The 18,358-nt window shown below is 44.8% G+C and overlaps 1 protein-coding gene across 2 annotated transcripts in view; it reads right to left on the bottom strand.

The window, feature by feature from the left end:
• Positions 1-18,358, bottom strand: part of PCBP3 (poly(rC) binding protein 3) — a 56,646-nt gene that overhangs the window by 10,347 nt on the left and 27,941 nt on the right. For both annotated transcript variants that reach the window (XM_032769701.2, XM_032769734.2), the window contains exons 9-11: positions 8,066-8,141; positions 7,095-7,154; positions 2,093-2,145 (exon numbers count right to left, since the gene is read on the bottom strand). In XM_032769701.2, coding sequence (XP_032625592.1) covers positions 2,093-2,145; positions 7,095-7,154; positions 8,066-8,141 — 189 coding nt within the window. The remainder of the gene's footprint in view (positions 1-2,092; positions 2,146-7,094; positions 7,155-8,065; positions 8,142-18,358) is intronic.

Below are 18,358 nucleotides of genomic sequence, written 5' to 3'. Positions count from 1 at the left end.
GAATGAACAAAATAGGAAGTTATTGGGTGATCTATTCCCTGTCATCCAGTCCCAGCTTCTGGCAGTTAGAGGTTTAGGGACATCCAGAGCCTGGGGTTGCGTCCCTGACCATCTTGGCTAATAGCCATCGATGGACCCATCCTCCATGAACTTATCCAGTTCTTTTTTTAACCCAGCTATCTGGCCTTCACAACATCCCTGACAACTAGTTCCACAGGTTGACTGTGCGTTGTGTGAAGTACTGCCTTATGTTAGTGTTAATCCCTCTGCCTATTAATTTAATTTGTGTGTTATGTGAAGAGGTAAATAACATTTCCCTATTCACTTCCTCCCCACCGTTCATGATTTTGTAGACTTTGACCATATCCCTCCTTAGTTGTCTCTTTTCTAAGATTAAAAAGATTCAGATGGTTTATCTCCCCTTATAGGGAAGCTGTTCCATACCCCTAAATCATTTTGTTGTTCTTCTCTGTATCTTTTCCATTTCTAATGTATCCTTCTTGAGATGGGGTGACCAGAACTGCACACAATATTCAAGGTGTGGGTGCATCATAGATTTATAGAGTGGCATTATGATATTATCTGTCTTATCTATCCCTTTCCTAGCTTTTTTGACTGCCGCTGCGCACTGAGTGGATGTTTTCAGAGAATGATCAACAAGGACTTCAAGATCTTTTTCTTAAGTGGTAAGAGTTAATTTAGACCCCATCACTTTATATGTATAATTAGAATTATGTTTTCCAATGTGCATTGCTATGCACTTATCAACATTGAATTTCAGGTGCCATTTTATTGCCTCATCACTAGTTTTATCAGATCCCTTTGCAACTCTTCACAGTCTGCTTTGGACTTCACTATCTAGAATAATTTTGTATCATCTGCAGATTTGCCACATCACTCTTTGCCTCTTTTTCCAGAGGTGAACCAGAGGAATAAGAGTAGCTTGGAAAGTGTCCTGTGACTAGCTATGTCATCTATGCTAGCCTCCAGCCTACTCATAGCGGAAGCTTGCCAAGGTGCAAAAGGCTTTGAGAATTTTCAGCTTCCCTGACCCTGGGCTGCCTGGGGACCAAAATGCCCTGGACGGCATGTACAGCAGCCTCAGGGCTGCTTTAAAATATGCTGCCTCCAGTGGTCCTACAGAAACCAGTGTGACAATCCAGCATCAATGAAGTGCCATGTGCTGTCTCTTTCATCCCTGTCCCTAACACTTTTCAATTTTTCAGTAGCATAGAGCTGGCTATGCCCCTGCAGCTCCACCTGAGAATTCCCCTTGAAATCCTTAGATTTTCCATTGGGACAGCTTTGTGCCTCAGCTGGGGCTGAGTCTAGCCCTTGAATGCTTCATTTCTGTCAATATCTGAGCATGTGAGTTTGACATTTACTTTATACTAACATACCAGTAACACTCAACAGCTCAGATGCTGTCAGAACAACCATGGGTACGTGCACCCATAGGCAATCTGCATGAATATTTACAAAAATATACATTCTATTTCCCTGCACCTGCTGAGGAACTTCGATCGTCTCATACTCTTCCTCCACACACCTGCCAATTTTTCCTAAATTGGAATTTCTCTTTCTCTGTACAATCAAGATTAAATTATAGTTAATCTCTTTCTAGATCTTCTTACAATAAATTAAACATATTGAACTGGCACTCAGCAGAGAGAACAAGGATTGAGTGGGCAGGTACATCACAGAGGTCCACATGGCTAAGGCACATTGGTGGGACAATGGAAAGAGTCTACTCCTGCTGCACTGGTCATGAAATATTAAACGACTTCATTCTCTAGAGCTGTCAACCAGGCATATTTCATGAGCATTAAATTCACTTTAAAGAAAAGACATAGTCATAGATTTTAAACTAGCAAAGACAAAAAAAAAAACGGGGAGACCCAGATTGACCCATTCTTAACGTTGTTTTTTTCTGTGCATTAAGTCTAGTAATCATATTAAAAGTTTTGACACACCACGGTCAAACCACATGGCTGGGCTCAATGAACTGGCTGCTATAAAGCTATGTAACTGATTTATTTGTAGCTTTCATATAGATCCTGGTACAGAGAGCGGTCAAAGGTGCTATACTCACATCATTGGGAATGGTGAGTTCATGAGTACTGGCCGGGGGAGTGGCATCCAAACCTGAGCATATGCAAGGGAAAATGATTACAGCTTGCAGAGAAAGCACTGTGTATTGCCTGTATTTTACCAAAACAGCAGACATTACAAATATTCCATACTCCTTCAGGGTCAGGAGGGAAGTGGACACCACAGTCTGGTATAATGACAAGGAACAAAAGTACTAACAACACTCCTGCAACGGGTTACCACTGTTCTTCTGGGACCCCCAAACCTCCGAGCTGATTCTCATTAGGAGGTTCACAGCTTCCAGTCTAAAAGCCAGTGACTGTAGGTGCCTTCCCATCACTTTGTCTTCCTTCCAAGAAACAAGGAGGCGGAGCTTCTTGCTACTGCCAGCTGGTCCATGCTTCCTTTCCTTTATTTTAACACTCAGACAATCCCTAGATTACTGTAAACCACTGTGCAAAATTACAGACCCACCTGGGAAATGCTGAAATAGGTTAAGCAAGCAACATTCTGTATTGCTTGAAGTCTGCCAATGAGAAATAAGAGATGCATTTTGTGAGGGGAAGTCTGTAAGTAAGCACTGGATAGTCAGAAATCACATGGCCCATAGCATATTAGAGGTAGTAAATGCCTTGTAGGACGAATGCTTTATCATCATGGTGATGACATCAAGGGGTAAATAGTATATACACTACAAACCTCTCTGATCACATGATACAGCAGAATATGCTTAAGGAAACAGTCATGGAGAGGAGGTACAACATAGATCAAGAATGGTCTTTGTTAGGACATGTGGCAGTGCTACATCACATGATATCATATTTCTGCATGTCCTTCTGGCAGCAGTGTTCACCAGTGGTTTACCAATGATACTGAAAGTGGAATACTGTGTCACAATGCATCAGATAATACAGGCTGAGAGTAAAAGTTCTTCATGTGTACTCGTTTGTGTTCTGCAATGCAACTCTGGGAGTCCAAGCACCACAGATTTACACTCAGTGAATCAAAGACACAAATATGAAACATGAACTGACTAACTGAATTCAATACCTATCATTCACTTCCACCATAGGAAGAGCAAGACATCCAGTTTTAGAGCCTGCATCATTGTTTAACCAGATAGAAACATGTGGTACCTAGTGATCGATATTTATAGAGACATATTTCCTTTCAGTTTCCCTAAAGAGATAAAGAACACTTTCGTTAAGATGGAAAGTGGAGGACTCGGGACAAATCTCTGCAGCTTGAAATGTAATCAATCAGCATTTCATAATGTTCTCAGTACAGGACCAAGCATATGTCACCAGTAGTTTCTCTAAATAAACATCTTCACTTATTGCTGAAATAGTGACATTCATGTCCCTATTTGCAGCACTAGGAGAGTGAAGGTTTCTGGTAGCCAATGTGAATTTAGTTGCTCACAAAAACTTTAATCATTATATAGAATAAACTACCAGAGAAGGAATTTAAGGCAAAGAATATAAATGAGTTCAAGAGACACCAAGGTTTGTGTCTGGAGAAATAGGGGATTAAGAGCATGAAGAAAGAGCACACAGAATATAGAATTAAAATGAAACAAAAGAAAAGGCAGGTGTGTTGAGGCCAGATGGCTTTCATTGTTGCTAAACTGCCTCATGTTTTCTCACTTCTCCCAATTAACAGCGATTAATGCAATTACTTACAGTGTCACTATGAAAAAACACAGCAACATTACTGAACTCTATCATGCAAGTCACAAAATGAAATGACCCCAGAATTGCTGCTGCATGTCCTGTGGTATTTTGAAGTTGCTCCAAAAGGAATATATAAACAATACAAGTAATGATCTAGCATTGCTACCCTTCAGTTCCACCAACATTTTCTGTCCTGCTAGAGAGAATTCCCCATCTAATTTTGCTGATAACAACAGAGTACATTTAGAAAAGGAATGAACCAATCATAGATGCTGGAACTAGGGGTCCGGGGGTGGGGGGTTGCCCACTATACAAATTGTTCCACCACCCCTGGAACCAACAAGCCACATTTCTGTTAGTATCATTGTGTTTTAAGAATTCAAAACAGAACAACCATAGTTTACAATATTAAGTCCATAACAAAGATTGACGTTTCATTAATAATACAATGAAGACTGAATATATGGAAAATTTCTTAAAAGAAATGTGATGTGTTGCCATTTTCCTTAGCATGCCAGAATTGACATGATGCAAAGTACTTCTCACCAAGACTGAAATCTATGACCATATTGGAAAATAAAGGTTTACGTTTAAATAAGCATTTCGGAGACTACTCCTGGAAATAACTCTGTCAAATTGCTTTGCTTTGCTAGAAGATATAGCACTTCCCATATATTACTGAATTTAGCCTCACGACCACCCCAGGAGGCCAGGTAAGTGTTGTACCTATCCTCTAGAAGAAGAAACTGAAGGAAGGGTAAGGCCACAATTTTCAAACTTGGCTGCTCGAGGTTAGATACCGAAGGGTCCAGATTTTCAGAACTGATGAGCTCTCACTAGTCCCAGAAATTTCCAAGGGATTTGGTAAGAACCTCTCAGAATCTGGGCACTTATTTAAATATTTAACTATAGATTTAGTTGCCTAACCTTAGGCCCCCAAGTTTGAGTATTTTGGCCGAAATGACTAGTCTAAGGACCCGAGACAGGAGGGGCAGAGCTGGGAATACAAGCCAGGTCTTCCAATGGCCAATCACGTGCCTTACCACAGGAGCACGCATCCTGTCATGCAGCATTAGCCGTTGGCTGGGACACCAGCACAAGAGACTTACCACTAGCTCTCCCTTGGGTTTAATATTGGTTTTACAACAGAGGAAAGACTTTACTGGTCAGCAGTAGGCTCCTAAATGCCAAGACTTAATGAAAAGCACTTCTCACCAGGTAGACTTGCAGAGTAACCCACTCACTGAAATAGATGCAGCCTTCTTTTCTATTACTCCATATTGTCACTAATACTCCCTTTCTGGGTTAACAAATCCACCCCCACAGTGTTAACGGGAAGGGCAAATCATAGAGGCAAAATAACAGCTGATCCTAACCAATACTCAAATGGGACTGGAGCCTCTGCTTCAAGCCCGGACAAATTCCCTCCTCTCCACCATTCCATCTCCCCCTTGCTCCCAGTTCTGATCCAATCCTGACCCCATGGATCCCTCCTCATAATGCCTATCTAGAACCTACTCCTCATTCACTCTGATGCTCTACATCCTCTCCCACACTGAACATTGGACGGTCCAGTAGGTCTTCTGGCTTCCTTGCTGGGTGCCCCTAACTATCACATCCCATAGGCTGGAGTCTGGGTTGTCCCTGTTACTTGCACCTTAGAGTGCACCACACAGCAGTGATGGAAAATCCCAGAGTCCATGACCTTGAACTCTCTGGAGTTCTCACATGCATTATGAGGTTCAATTTAGTAACTGTTGCAATTCCACAGGTGACATTTTCTAAATCGATATGTTACACAGTTACAAAATTTATAGTGGGGGCGAGGCGAGGGGATGCTATGTCAGTATCCACGTCTGTCATGAAGTCGTGGAAGTCACAGATTCTGCAATTTTCCGTGACCTCTGTGACTTCTTCAGGGACCAGTGTGGCCGACCACAGGGCTGCCCAAGCAGCTGGCAACTGGGCCAGCTGCTCAGGTGGTCCCCAGGACATCCACACCAGCCACTGCTGGAGTGGCCCGGGGCACAGCCACACGAGCTCCTTCTCCGGCAGCCCCAGGCAACGGTCCCCAGCCAGCCAGTCAGCTGGAGCAGCCACAGTTCGTTGGCTTGGACAGCTGGTGCCACTGGCCTCAGATGCGCCCCCCCGAATGGAATCCCTCCCCCGATCCCACCCCCAGACACCCTCCAAGAAGTGGGCCCAGCGCAATACCCCCCTGTCCCCCCCAAGATTTAATCACAGGCATTTTTAACACAAGTCATGGACAGGTCACGGGCCATAAAAAAATTTTTATTGCCTGTGACCTGTCCATGACTTTTACTAAAAATACAAGTCTCTATATGTAAGGCTACGATTTAAACATAAGGCGAGATCTTCAGCTGACATAAATAGATGTGACTCCATTGGCTTCATTGGAGCTAAGCTGATATTTACATGGGCTGAGGATATAGCCCACAAAATATACCCATACTGCTTTAACCAAATGTACTTCCATTCCCCAACAAGAGATATTATAGTACAATAAGATCCCAAAAATTCCTTTCATTGGCATGCAGAATAAAATATTCACTGGAAAATACATTAACTTATTAGCACTAGGCCATATTATGAAATGATTATTTTGCAAATGTATGTTTAAATTAATGGTATTTTATGTTATGTGAATGTCAACAATATTTTTCAAGAGGTTAACTTCTTTTATCATTTACTCTCAAGTGCTAAAAACACCCTGTTCTGACTGCATTTAAGATATAAACAATCATTATTATTAAAAAAAGTCTGTGCTGGCATGTGTTAGCTTCTTAGCCAATTGTCAGCACAGAAAATTTGAAATAGGAATTTATCAAAAATGACCACTTTACTCAGATACATTAATGCACTGCATAGCTTAGAAAGTTATCTTACTTTGGATGGATTAATAAAGCTACACTAACAGAGCAATGCTGTCTCATGCCTCCCATGGGTATTCTTCTGTTATCCCATGGAGAACTTTATAAAAAATCAAATACAATAATATAGGTCATAATTCTGTTATTTTCTTGACCATGCATAATACCTATTAGCGTGAATGATACACACATATGAAGAGACTATATTAGTGGACTATTGAAGTACAGTACAGTATGGGCAAATGTATTCACTTCCGTGGATATACTGTAGAAGGAAAATGGCAGATACTGTCCTACACCATCAGTTCTTGCCCACTGGAAGTCGCACTGTCTTGTCAACACAATAAGACAATCTATGTATGGTTACAGCAACGATAGGGTCCTATTCAAGAAATATTGCAACAGAAGCCTACTAATTTCCCTGTAGCTTTTATTTTACCTGATGATTGGCCCATCAGATTTTGAGCTTCTTCGGAGGAATGTAAGGGCAGCTTTTCTCCTGAAGAGCAAAGAAGAAACAGATTTAATGCTTTTGCCTTCAAGGAGATAAGCAATGTCACTTCATCTAGGAAGCTCAAAATATGATGGACAAAATGGCAGAAAACGAATTTCCAGTTGGCATTTTGACCATCGAGTGAAATGAAGGTATTTTAAGTATTTTAATTCCCTACTCTATAGCTGCCACCCTAGTTCACAATGAAAAATTTAAATTGTATTATCAATTCTACTAGCAAAGTTTGAGACATAGCCGTAACTAGAGTGCTGGGGGTCCTCCATTGTAGCATACTTCTTCAAAAGCCTCCTTCACCAGAGGACAGGATTTCCCCCTAAAACTAAGGTTAATTCCCACCACTTCCCATGAAGCACAACACAAAGAGGCTTCATGCATGGTACGTTTCTGTCAACATTCTACTGCTACTTTGTGCATATGAAGAGAGCATCCTGGATAGTGATTGAGATCAACAGGAAGAGCTGAAAGGAATTTACACAACCTTTACAGATTTTGGAATCTGCAGACAATGCTCAACAAATGAAGCACTGTCAGAGTGCATGGATGTCTCCCAAAGGACATACCAACCCGTGGCAGTAAATACCCACTCCTCTGTGCTAGAAAGGGCCCACAAATATTAGTTTTATCCCAAGGTTGATTAACCTCTACTCAAGCTAGAAAAGCAGGAAGCAGATAAACATGGCTTCCCAAGAGCAGACTGTACAAACACAATTACAGGGAACTGAGCCATAGGAAAAGCACTTTGAAATACTAATCTTTGTTAACTTTTCACCATTGACATTTGCAACTTCACTTTACTTGTCCTATTTATTTCCATTAAATAAAACAAGCTTAGAAAGAGAGAGAAATTCTACAGGTAAGAAGAGAAGGAAATCTGTAAAGGGCATCTGGGTACGTACCAGGGAAAGCGGGGGTGGTCTGTCCAAGGGGAGTAAAGGGGGTTTGCTGCATAGCCAACTGGTGGAGCTTGGTCAACTGCTGAGGGGTAGGAGGGACATTAGAACTAAGAAGGTTATTGTTATAGAATACAACAAGTCACACCAAAAAAATTAAGAACAAAAGTACAATAAAAAAACCAAAGCAGGACGCCATGTTAAGACATGGCAAACACGACATTAACAGAAGGACTTGGCCTGGGTAGACACGGTAAAGCCCAAATCTTTAGCAGAAGTGCTTGATCAGGGTCTGAAGTACGATACCAGCACCAAGCCCAGTTTTGGTTTCTAACTAAAATCATTTAACTTTGTCAGTGCAGATCTCTCCTGATCCTGCAAGCCCACAGATAGTGTCACGTGCCCTTATGGAACAGGGAGCTGTCCAAGCAGGTAGAAGGGTGTCAAAGCAAAGCAATTCCAGCTGCAGCTTGGCTGATCAGACTTAGTAACTCATTGTGACTGACTGCTGCTAGCTGAGAATAGCTGTAAAAATATCTGAGCAGTGTCAAATAAGCTGCCTGGTCCATAACAATCAAATTCCAATATTTTAAAAGCACGGCTAGTTCCTGGGATAGCTCTCAGAAATGTACAGTAATTGGCCATTTTGGGTTATTACCCACTGGATGTTCCCCTTGCTTGACTTGGATACTGCACATTTAAAGGAAAATGTATCTAGCTGTCAAACCAATTGTAGCTCTTGAAGTAGTCGCTTTTTCAAGACAAACCACCCAGCAGTTGGCAAAACATGGGCTTCAGCCAAAACAGGTAAGTATTTCAGAGCCTGTATATCCCTTCTTGTGCTCGGAGTCTTTTCCTGGTCCCTTAAAAGGAGACCTCGGAAGAATGATGTGTTTGGAATACATTTTGTGCTCTGTTTTATTGCTTCAAATTTAAGAAAATTGAAGAGATAGAAATTCCATCCTGATAAGGCCCCCTTTGAGATTTTGCTGTGTATGCAGGAAGGAGTGCCCTGTAACACTTCACCTTCAATAACCTTCTAGAGCTTGGGTGGCCTGGGAAGTTTAACAGAATCACAGACATCAGAAATGGAAAAGACCTGTTAGATCAATGAGTCCAGTCCCCCACAGGTAAGTGGGGGAGCTGTCATTTAAATTTGCATGTGAAACAACATCCTAAAGATACTGGCTCCTGCAGCACATCTGAGGGAGGGAGTGCAGGGGAGTCTGACATCAGCAGTGGTGAGGGTGAAGCACTGGAGGCAGAAGAAAGCAGGTGGGAAAGCGGAGAGGAGTTTTGTAAATGGTATCTATCAGTCAGTTACCAGAGAGCTGGCAAATAAGAACATCAGAAGCATTTGGCATGCAAAGTGTCAATTTTTAAACAAACTAGTGGAAAAGAGTATCATACAATATCAGGGTTGGAAGGGACCTCAGGAGGTCATCTAGTCCAACCCCCTGCTCAAATCAGGATCAATCCCCCACTAAATCATCCCAGCCAGGGCTTTGTCAAGCCTGACCTTAAAAACCTCTAAGGAAGGCGATTCCACCACCTCCCTAGGTAATACATTGCAGTGCTTCGCCACCCTCATAGTGAAAAAGTTTTCCCTAATATCCAACCTAAACCTCCCCCACTGCAACTTGAGACCATTACTCCTTGTTCTGTCATCTGCTACCACTGAGAACAGTCTAGATCCATCCTCTTTGGAACCCCCTTTCAGGTAGTTTGAAAACAGCTACCAAATCCCCTCATTCTTCTTTTCTGCGCTGCAGACTCAATATAGCCAGTTCCCGACGGGCCTCTCCTCAAAATCATGTGCTTTCACCCCCTAATCATTTTTATTGCCCTCTGGCGGACTCCTTCCAATTTTTCCACATTTCATTTAAGTTGGTGGGCCCAAAACTGACACAGGTAACCCAGATAGGCCTCGCACAATTGTCGAACAGAGGGGATATGATCACGTCCCTCGATCTGCTGGCACATGCCCCTACTTTACAGCCCAAATGCCATTAAGTCTTCTTGGCAGAAGGCACGCTGTTGACTTATATCCAGCTCTCGACAACGGTAACCCCGCAGTCCTTTTTCGCAGAACTCTGCCTAGGCCATTCAGTCCCTAGTCTGTAACAGTTGAATGGGATTCTTCTTCCTAAGTGCAGAACTCTGGCACTATGTTCCCTTTTGAACCTCATCGGTTCTTTTGGCCCAGTCCTCCAATATTGTCTAGGTCCCTCTGTATCCTATCCCTACCCTCCAATGTATCTACCACTTCTCCCAGTTTAGTGTTCATCTGCCAACTTGCTGAGGGTGCAATCCACACCATCCTCCAGATCATTAATCAAGATATTGAACAAAACCAGCCCCAGGACCGACCCTTGGGGCACTGCGCTTGATACTGGCTGCCAACTAGACATGGAACCATTGATCACTACCCATTGAGCCCAACGATCTAGCCAGCTTTCTTTCCACCTTATAGTCCGTTCATCCAGGTCATACTTATTTAACTTGCTGGCAAGAATACTGTGGGAGACCATATCAAATGCTTTGCTAAAGTTAAGGAATAAAAGGCCAGATTCCAACCAACCCAAGAGGGTGAGCTTGCATCAGGTGTTCAAGTTCAACAACATACATGAAGTATCAGCTTTTAAACTCTTTCAAGACTTTACTGATCGAGGGGGCACAGTGTCATGTCAGTGCACAGAGTTTTGTGTATAAGTCCCAATGAATCAAAATGAGAATAACTCCTAGTGTCACATGCAGTATGATTCCAGCAAACCAACATGGAAACCTGGGAATAAGGCATGTTAGTCTACTGGGCAGATAACTCTCTAACTCAGGGGTGGGCAAACTTTTTGGCCTGAGGGCCACATCTGTGTATGGAAATTGTATGGTGGGCCATGAATGCTCACAAAATTGGGGTTGGGGTGCAGGAGCAGGTGAGGAGGAGGACTCCTGCTGGAGGTGTGGCTCTGGGGTGGGGCTAGGGATGCAGGATTTGGGTGTAGGAGGGTCCCCCAGGCTGGGACCAAGGAGTTCGGAGGGTGGGAGGGGGATCAGGGCTGGAGCAGGGAATTGGGGCACAGGGGAGGGTGAGCTCTGGCTGGGGGTGTGGGCCTTGGAGTGAGGCCAGAAATGAGGAGTTCAGGGTGTGGGAGGGGACTCTGGGCTGGGGCAGGGGGTTAGGGTGAGGGAGTGGGATCATGGCTGAGGCAGGAGGTTGGGGCATGGGAGGAGGTCGGGGTGCAGGCTCCAGGTGGCGCTTATGTGATGCAGCTCCTGGGAACAGCGACATGTCCCCCCTTCAGCTCCTATGCGGAGGTGTGGCCAGGCTGTTCTGCACACTGCTCCGTCCGCAGTTCCCAGCCAATGGGAGCTGTGGGGACGGTGCTTGGGGCGGAGGCAGTGCATGCAGCCCTCTGGCTGCCCCTAAGCATAGGAACCAGAGGGGGGACATGCTGCTGCTTCTGGGAGCCTCGCCTGCGTGTGTGGAGCAGCCTCCAACCCCACTCCCCGGCTGGAGTGTGGGAGCAGGGCAAGCCCCAGACCCCATTTCCCAGCAGGAGCTCAAGGGCCAGATTTTCACCCCTGCTCTAAATGAAACAAAAAACAGGATTATTTTCTAAAAAACAGACCTTATCCTGCTTTACACTAAAATGGAGACCAAAACAATCTCTTGGGGTTCATTTTCAATGGTTCTTTACCCCTTCACTTTCCTCTTTTAAAATTTGCATCTCCATGCTGAAGCCTCTCATCGCTGCCACACAAGAACAGCTGCTGTGCAGCACCTTACAAGAGCAGTTTCCTCACTGCCACCCTTACCAGACTAGCTTTCCTATCCTTCCTGCCCTGAACGACACAACTCCTGCCCACTGCTATTGGGGCTGTGAAATGGAAACCAGAGTAAAGCCAATCAGATTGCTCATTGACCTGAGCATTCCTAACTACATCAGTGTGAAGAGATGATGTTTTGCCCAATGGAACGACTTCAGGAGCCACAGACCATTTATGGGAGCTGCTCCGGCCCAGGGAAGACAGTGAAACCCTATCTGTTTCTGTTATTGAATGAAAATATTTTTCATATGGATATGTAACAAACGCACCTGAGTGTAATGAAAAATCTCAGAAAATGTAGGGAACTCCGCATCCAGGCATTCAGGTAAGGCAGCTGTTTAAACTAATGCCTAAACGGCTTACAACATGCCCTATATTTCTAATTTCTGTACTCTGAACAGCTGGCAAGAGCTGCGAGGAAAGTGTTGTGAGCCAGCATTTCACAGAATCATAGAAGATTAGAGTTGGAAGAGACCTTAGGAGGCCAACTAGTCCTCCCTCTCACCTGACTGGAGTGAGCTTCTTTTTAAACCCAGGTGCCCTGATTAGCCTGCCTTGACTGGCTGCAGGTGATCTAATCAGCCTGTTTGCCTTAATTGGTTCTAGCAAATTCCTGATTACTCTAGTGCAGCCCCTGCTCTGGTCACTCAGGGAACAGAAAACTACTCATCCAGTGACCAGTATATTTGTCCTCTACCAGACTCCTGTACCCCACTGGCCAGGGTCTGTCACAGTACTGGCAAAATGTCTGCTTATACCCTATTAAAGGTAACCTGGTAATCTGGCTTGGGACACACAGTATCAGGTCCCACTATGTTAAAACAGTTCCTATGCTCATCATACTCCAAAAAAACCTAGTCTCCCGGTCACCACTGGCTTCCCTTTCATTGCAAATTCCACATAGAGCCTACCTGTCTCAAGCTGCACATGAATGCCCAAGGACCATCCTGAAGTCCTGAATGAGATAAAACTCCCATTCACTCGAGTGACCAATTTATCCACGGCAAAACTGAGAAAAGAATTTAAGGTTTGGCCCAGGATATATGTATTCATTCATTCCTTACGGATAGTTACAAATCCCCAGGATAACAATGTTACTACAGTATCAGTAAAAAGGGAAAGATCAAAGACAAATGTGTGTTGCAGCAAGCGAAAGAGAAAATTACCTTGTAAAATTGTTTTCACATTTCCATTAACTAAATAATTGAGTATTGTTTTAAATAATAAAGCCTTGAAAGAGAGACAAATACAGAGCCAAATTACTCAGGTGCTGAATGAGGTCTCTGTAAATTCTGCAGGATTTGGCCACAGAGTATTGAACAAATCACAAATATTATTTGCTATCACTGAGCAGAGCACAAATGCTTCCACAATACAGCATATACCAGAACGTGTTTTGCTCCTCTGTCAGAGAGCTACATCATAACAATAAGAAATACAGTCTGAGTCAATGCTGGGGTGTATTGAGAAGGACAATTAGGAGAAAGGGCATGTTGATCTGACTAGCAAAGTACACTCATCATTATTCACAGTCTATTTAAGGAGCAAAAATGAAATATAAGATAAAAACTTCCTAGAAAAAAATATACAATGTTATGTTAAAAGGGATACATTGGAAACCAATGGGTAACACTGATCTCTGTTATACTCGACTAAAACGGTGCCTCTAACAGAATTTGGCCCAGTCTCTGTGCTATTACCACTACATTTGGCTGCAGAGTAAACATCGTTTCAGTAATTTCCATTTTCAGAAGCGTCATTTGTGACACCATAAAAGCTTTTATTTGTACGTTGTTATGCAAGTAGTCATGAGTTTTAAACCCACCGGCCAAAAATATCAATGTTAAACCATATTGATTATTGAACAACATGAGATTTGGAATGGATTGTTCAGATTGCACAACACAAAGCGAGGGGGGTTACAGCTGAGATTTTAGGAGGGGTCTAGGAAAATTAGGTGCTCACATCTCATTGATGCTCACTGGGAGTTGGGCACCTGATTCCCTTCAACTCCTTTGCCAACAGCTTCTGCCAATGGTTCACGCAGAGTGCTGTCAAGAGGTTACCATTGTGCTGAACTGAGAGGCCACTGTGGCATATTTTGTCTTTGTAATGACATCTGTTGCATAAGTGATATGAAGTGCTACACACGTGTGTCGCAGAGATGGGGCGATCCAGTCCAACATGTCACACACATCCTAGAATCGTATGGTCATGGTATAGGAGGTGCTGTTGGGAAGCATAAGTGAAGGGGACACAACTGAAGTTGCCCAGGGAAACCTAACCCTGAATGCCCTGGGTCAGACAGCCCACTGCAGTAATGCCAGTTTACACCAGGGGAGCATCTGGCTTCCTGGCAGCGTGCAATTAAATCTCTGTCTTCACGCTGCAGTAAAGCAGCTTCTTGCATCTTATTTCTTTGTTGTTTATAAAAAAGGACAAAACATTTAAAATAAATCATGTTTTCCATTTTTATCAAGTATTTTGTCAAAAAAAAAAAAAAGTCCCAATATTCATCTGTATATTTGCTCCTCAAAAATCTTCTGTATCCCCTTCCTCCCCAACTCCACTCCAAAATAATAAAAGCCGCAACAAATGTGGATCCTGGCAAGAATGAATCAAAATTGCAAAACTAGATGTGGACAGTACAGGCTTATGCGAAGTATCCATGCAGCTATCTGCCAGATAAAGGCTTGTCCTTATTTGTGATGACCACATTCCAGGGAGATAGTAAATCAAATCCAGTACGGTTACCTAGCAAACAAAAGGAGACTCTGGTATACTGTTAGTAGCTAGCAAGAGCTCAGGTCAGTGTGCCTGGTACACAAAGGATACATGGATTCCACAGACCTCACCTTGCCCTGGTCTCCCATCTAATTACTAACCAGGCCCATATCTGCTTAGCATTTAAATACAAGCATCGGGCCAATCAACACAGCTCCTTTCTATCACTCATTGCAGCGAGGTGAACACCCACTCCAGCCCGGAAGGGGTTGGAAAAGCCCTGCAGAGGGCAGGGGCTGCAGAAGGAAGCAAAACCCCGGCCTATTGGAAGTGGCTGCTGCTGGGGCCACGCGCCACACTGAGCAACTGGACCTTATAAGAAGGCCATGGCAGCCAGAAGCTCAGGAGTCTCACTCTGACTGGAGAGAGAGACAGGCCTGGCTGCTGGGGAACTCACCGGGGACCTAGAGTGAGGCAGGGCTGGGGAAAGGCCTTGGGGGCTGGGAAACACTAGGCCAGCAACTCCCCAGGCTGCAGGGCCTGGTCCTAGGCCCACATAGGTATTGGGGTTGCCTGTGATGATTGGCTGATAGACTGCAGTCCGCCCCAGGGCGCCAGGGCTAGATAGAGACTGGCAGTGGCCATGACTGAGGTGATGTGGGGATAGGGGGTGGGGGTTCCCTTGGGTGGGGAGACCCAGAGAGAGTGGGGTACTGCCAGGGGGCAGCACCCAAGACAAGGACACCAGGGTCTGGGAGGGACACGGGGGCCAACAACAGGCAGGTCACCTGGCCTGCAGCAGGCACTCTGATGACTGGTGAGCTAATTCCTTAGATGACCAGGAGGAGGCGGTGCCGGGTCAGTCCGCGCCTGATTACACTCATCCAGCCACTGGCTCTTCAATCAACACACTCTACAAATTTCATAAAATGATTGCCAACTATAGAGAAGGCGACCACTTCACTCACCACTGAAATGCAACCACCTCTAAGTAGAAGTTGGTAGCCTTCAAACTGCGCACACAAAAAATATACAACTAAGGCGGCCAGGAAGGGAAGAATATCAAACCCATGCCACAGATTTTGGGGAGCAGAATTTCACCATGGCACTCATTTTTGTGGAAAGCGCAAAGGCATTTCTACTTTACATTTTGTCTAAAAGTTGGGATTCTAACAGCACAGAGCCACTAACCGCATATGAAGTCCTACCTCAGCACTGCCTCAGAGGGAAGAGTTCCACCTACTGAATCTCCAATATCACTTTCTAAAGCACCTGCAGGTATATGTCATAGCTGGAAGTCTCACATACAAGTACTGATTATGGCCAACCTTCATAGCTTAAAAGATCTGACAAAATCACATCACAAGGCCCACAGAATGCATCTGCAAATAGACTAACAGAGTATGAGCTTACTATTCCATTAAATCACTAAGATCAGTTTTCATGACCCTCATGGGTTTGTCATATCCTGGATTGTTTGTGAGGCTGTGCATGCAAACAGACACAGTGGAGATGATCTTAGGCAATAGCCTGACCATTGTACTCAGAGGAGTATGCCTGCATCATGGTCTCTTCGCCACTTCCTGCAGGAGAGTCCTTCCATTATGCTAATGAGGCAAAGGACCCAGCTCTAAGAGTCTGGTCTCAACGACTCATAGACCTTAAGGCCAGAAGGAACCATCTCACCCACCTCATCCTCTAAAACAGAGGTTCTCAACCAGCGGTCTGGGGCCCCTTGCAGGGGCGCAAACAGACCAGTGTTAGACTCGCTGGGGCCCAGGGCAGAAAGCCAGAGTCCCATTGCATGGGGCTGAAGCCCAGGGCCCTGAGCCCAGCCACCTAGGGCTGAAGCAGAAGCCTGAGCAACTTAGCTTCATGATGCCCCCTGTGGCATGGGGCCTTGGACAATTGACCAGCTTGCTACCCCTTAAAGGAGCCCCTGGCATTTATATCCAGAAAACCAGTTATTGTGGTACAGGTGGGCCGTGGAATTTTTATAGCATGTCTGGGAGGGGAGGGGGGCTTAGAAAGAAAAGGTTGAGAAACACTTCTCTAAAAGACCCCTAACCTCTCGCTGCATTATTTAAGGCCTCAAATTATGGTTTAAAGTCTTTAAGTTACAGAGAATTCACCATTCACACTAGTTCCAACCAGCAAGTGACCTGTTCCCCATGCTGCAGAGGAAGGTGAAAATCCCCCAGGGTCTCTGCCAGTCTGCCCTGGGGGAAAATTCCTTCCTGATCCCAAATATGGTGATCAGTTGAAACTTGAGCACATGGGCAAGATCCTCTAGCCTGACATCTGGGAAAGAATTTTCTGTAGTAACTCAGAGCCCTCCCCATCCAGTGTCCCATCTCTAGCCATTGGGGATTTTTGCTACTAGCAGTCACAGATGAGCCACATGCCATTGTAGGTAATCTTATCATACCATCCCCTCCATAAATGTATCAAGTTCAGTCTTGAACCAAGTTAGTTTTTTGCCCCCATTGCTCCCCTTGGGAAGCTGTTCCAGGACTTCACTCCAATAAGCCTATGTCCTTTGTTAATAAAAGCAGCAGAGGATCCTGTGGCACCTTATAGACTAACAGACGTTTTGGAGCATGAGCTTTCGTGGGTGAATACGTGCATCCGACAAAGTGGGTATTCACCCACGAAAGCTCATGCTCCAAAACGTCTGTTAGTCTATAAGGTGCTACAGGATCCTCTGCTGCTTTTACAGATCCAGACTAACACGGCTACCCCTCTGATACTTTGTTAATAAACTTATTCTTGTTTTGTTACAAACCCATCTCAGTACTGTGTGTTAGTGGGGACGGGGGAGTCCTCAGCCAGCTTACCAGGCTGCTATGTGCTCAGTCTCTCTGGGAGTGGGGATCGCTGTGTGTTACCTGTGGGCAGGGCTGGACTGGCAGATGCTGCAGGGTTTGCTGGCAAGGCAAGCAGGCTGGCGTATCGGGGACAGATTCCCAGCTTAGCTGCAGCATAGCACCCTCCCGCTGAGGCAGAGTGGTAACACAGTGGCTCACAGGTCTGGGTTTGCTGAGCAAGCCGTCACAGTGTCATTCAATCAGGCGTCAAGCTGGGCTAGGGCATGGAAATAGCATGATCTTGGCAGTCAGTGGTCTCCTCAGGGCAACAAACAGAGGTGAGACATCTGTGCTAACACCGCTAGGTTGGTCAGTGGCTTTAGGTCCTAGTGACTACATGGTGCTGCTGATCCAGCTGTGGCCTCTGGCAGGTCAGGGCTATATTCCTTCCAAGTGGCTCCACTTATTTTAGGGGAATGCAAAGGGCTGTTTTGGCTGCCTGCTGTGGTGTCCCTGTCACTCCTCTTCTTCAGCGTCCGTGTAAAGCCACTGGGGAAGGTCATAAAGACCTCAGGGCCAAAGTGTCACCAATAAGCAGATGATCCCCAGCTCTGTCTCAACTCCTCTTTGACCATTTCCTTGCTTTCCCAGAGACAGATGGGGTCCTAAACCGCCCACCGGAATAAGCGCACATTTTGTAAAAGTGGTCCCCAACCTTGAGGTCTTACTAGACTCACTCTTACTTGTACACTCACCGAGAGCCGTGTAGCTGGGAGTTCTTCCCTCCACTATGGAAGGCTAAGAGACTGCCTCTTTTCACCCCACCTCAGTGCACTTGCCCTAGTTTACACCCACCATTATAAAACATATGGTTTGGCCTTCTTCCCTGCTTCTCCTCACACTAAGGAGGGAAAGCCTCAAAATAACATGGACCGAGTCA

This window comes from Chelonoidis abingdonii, chromosome 10 (genome assembly GCF_003597395.2).
Source record: "Chelonoidis abingdonii isolate Lonesome George chromosome 10, CheloAbing_2.0, whole genome shotgun sequence".
NCBI lineage: Eukaryota > Metazoa > Chordata > Testudines > Testudinidae > Chelonoidis > Chelonoidis abingdonii.
The sequence above is the reverse complement of the archived record's forward strand: the minus strand, read 5'-3'. Positions and strand labels throughout refer to the sequence as shown.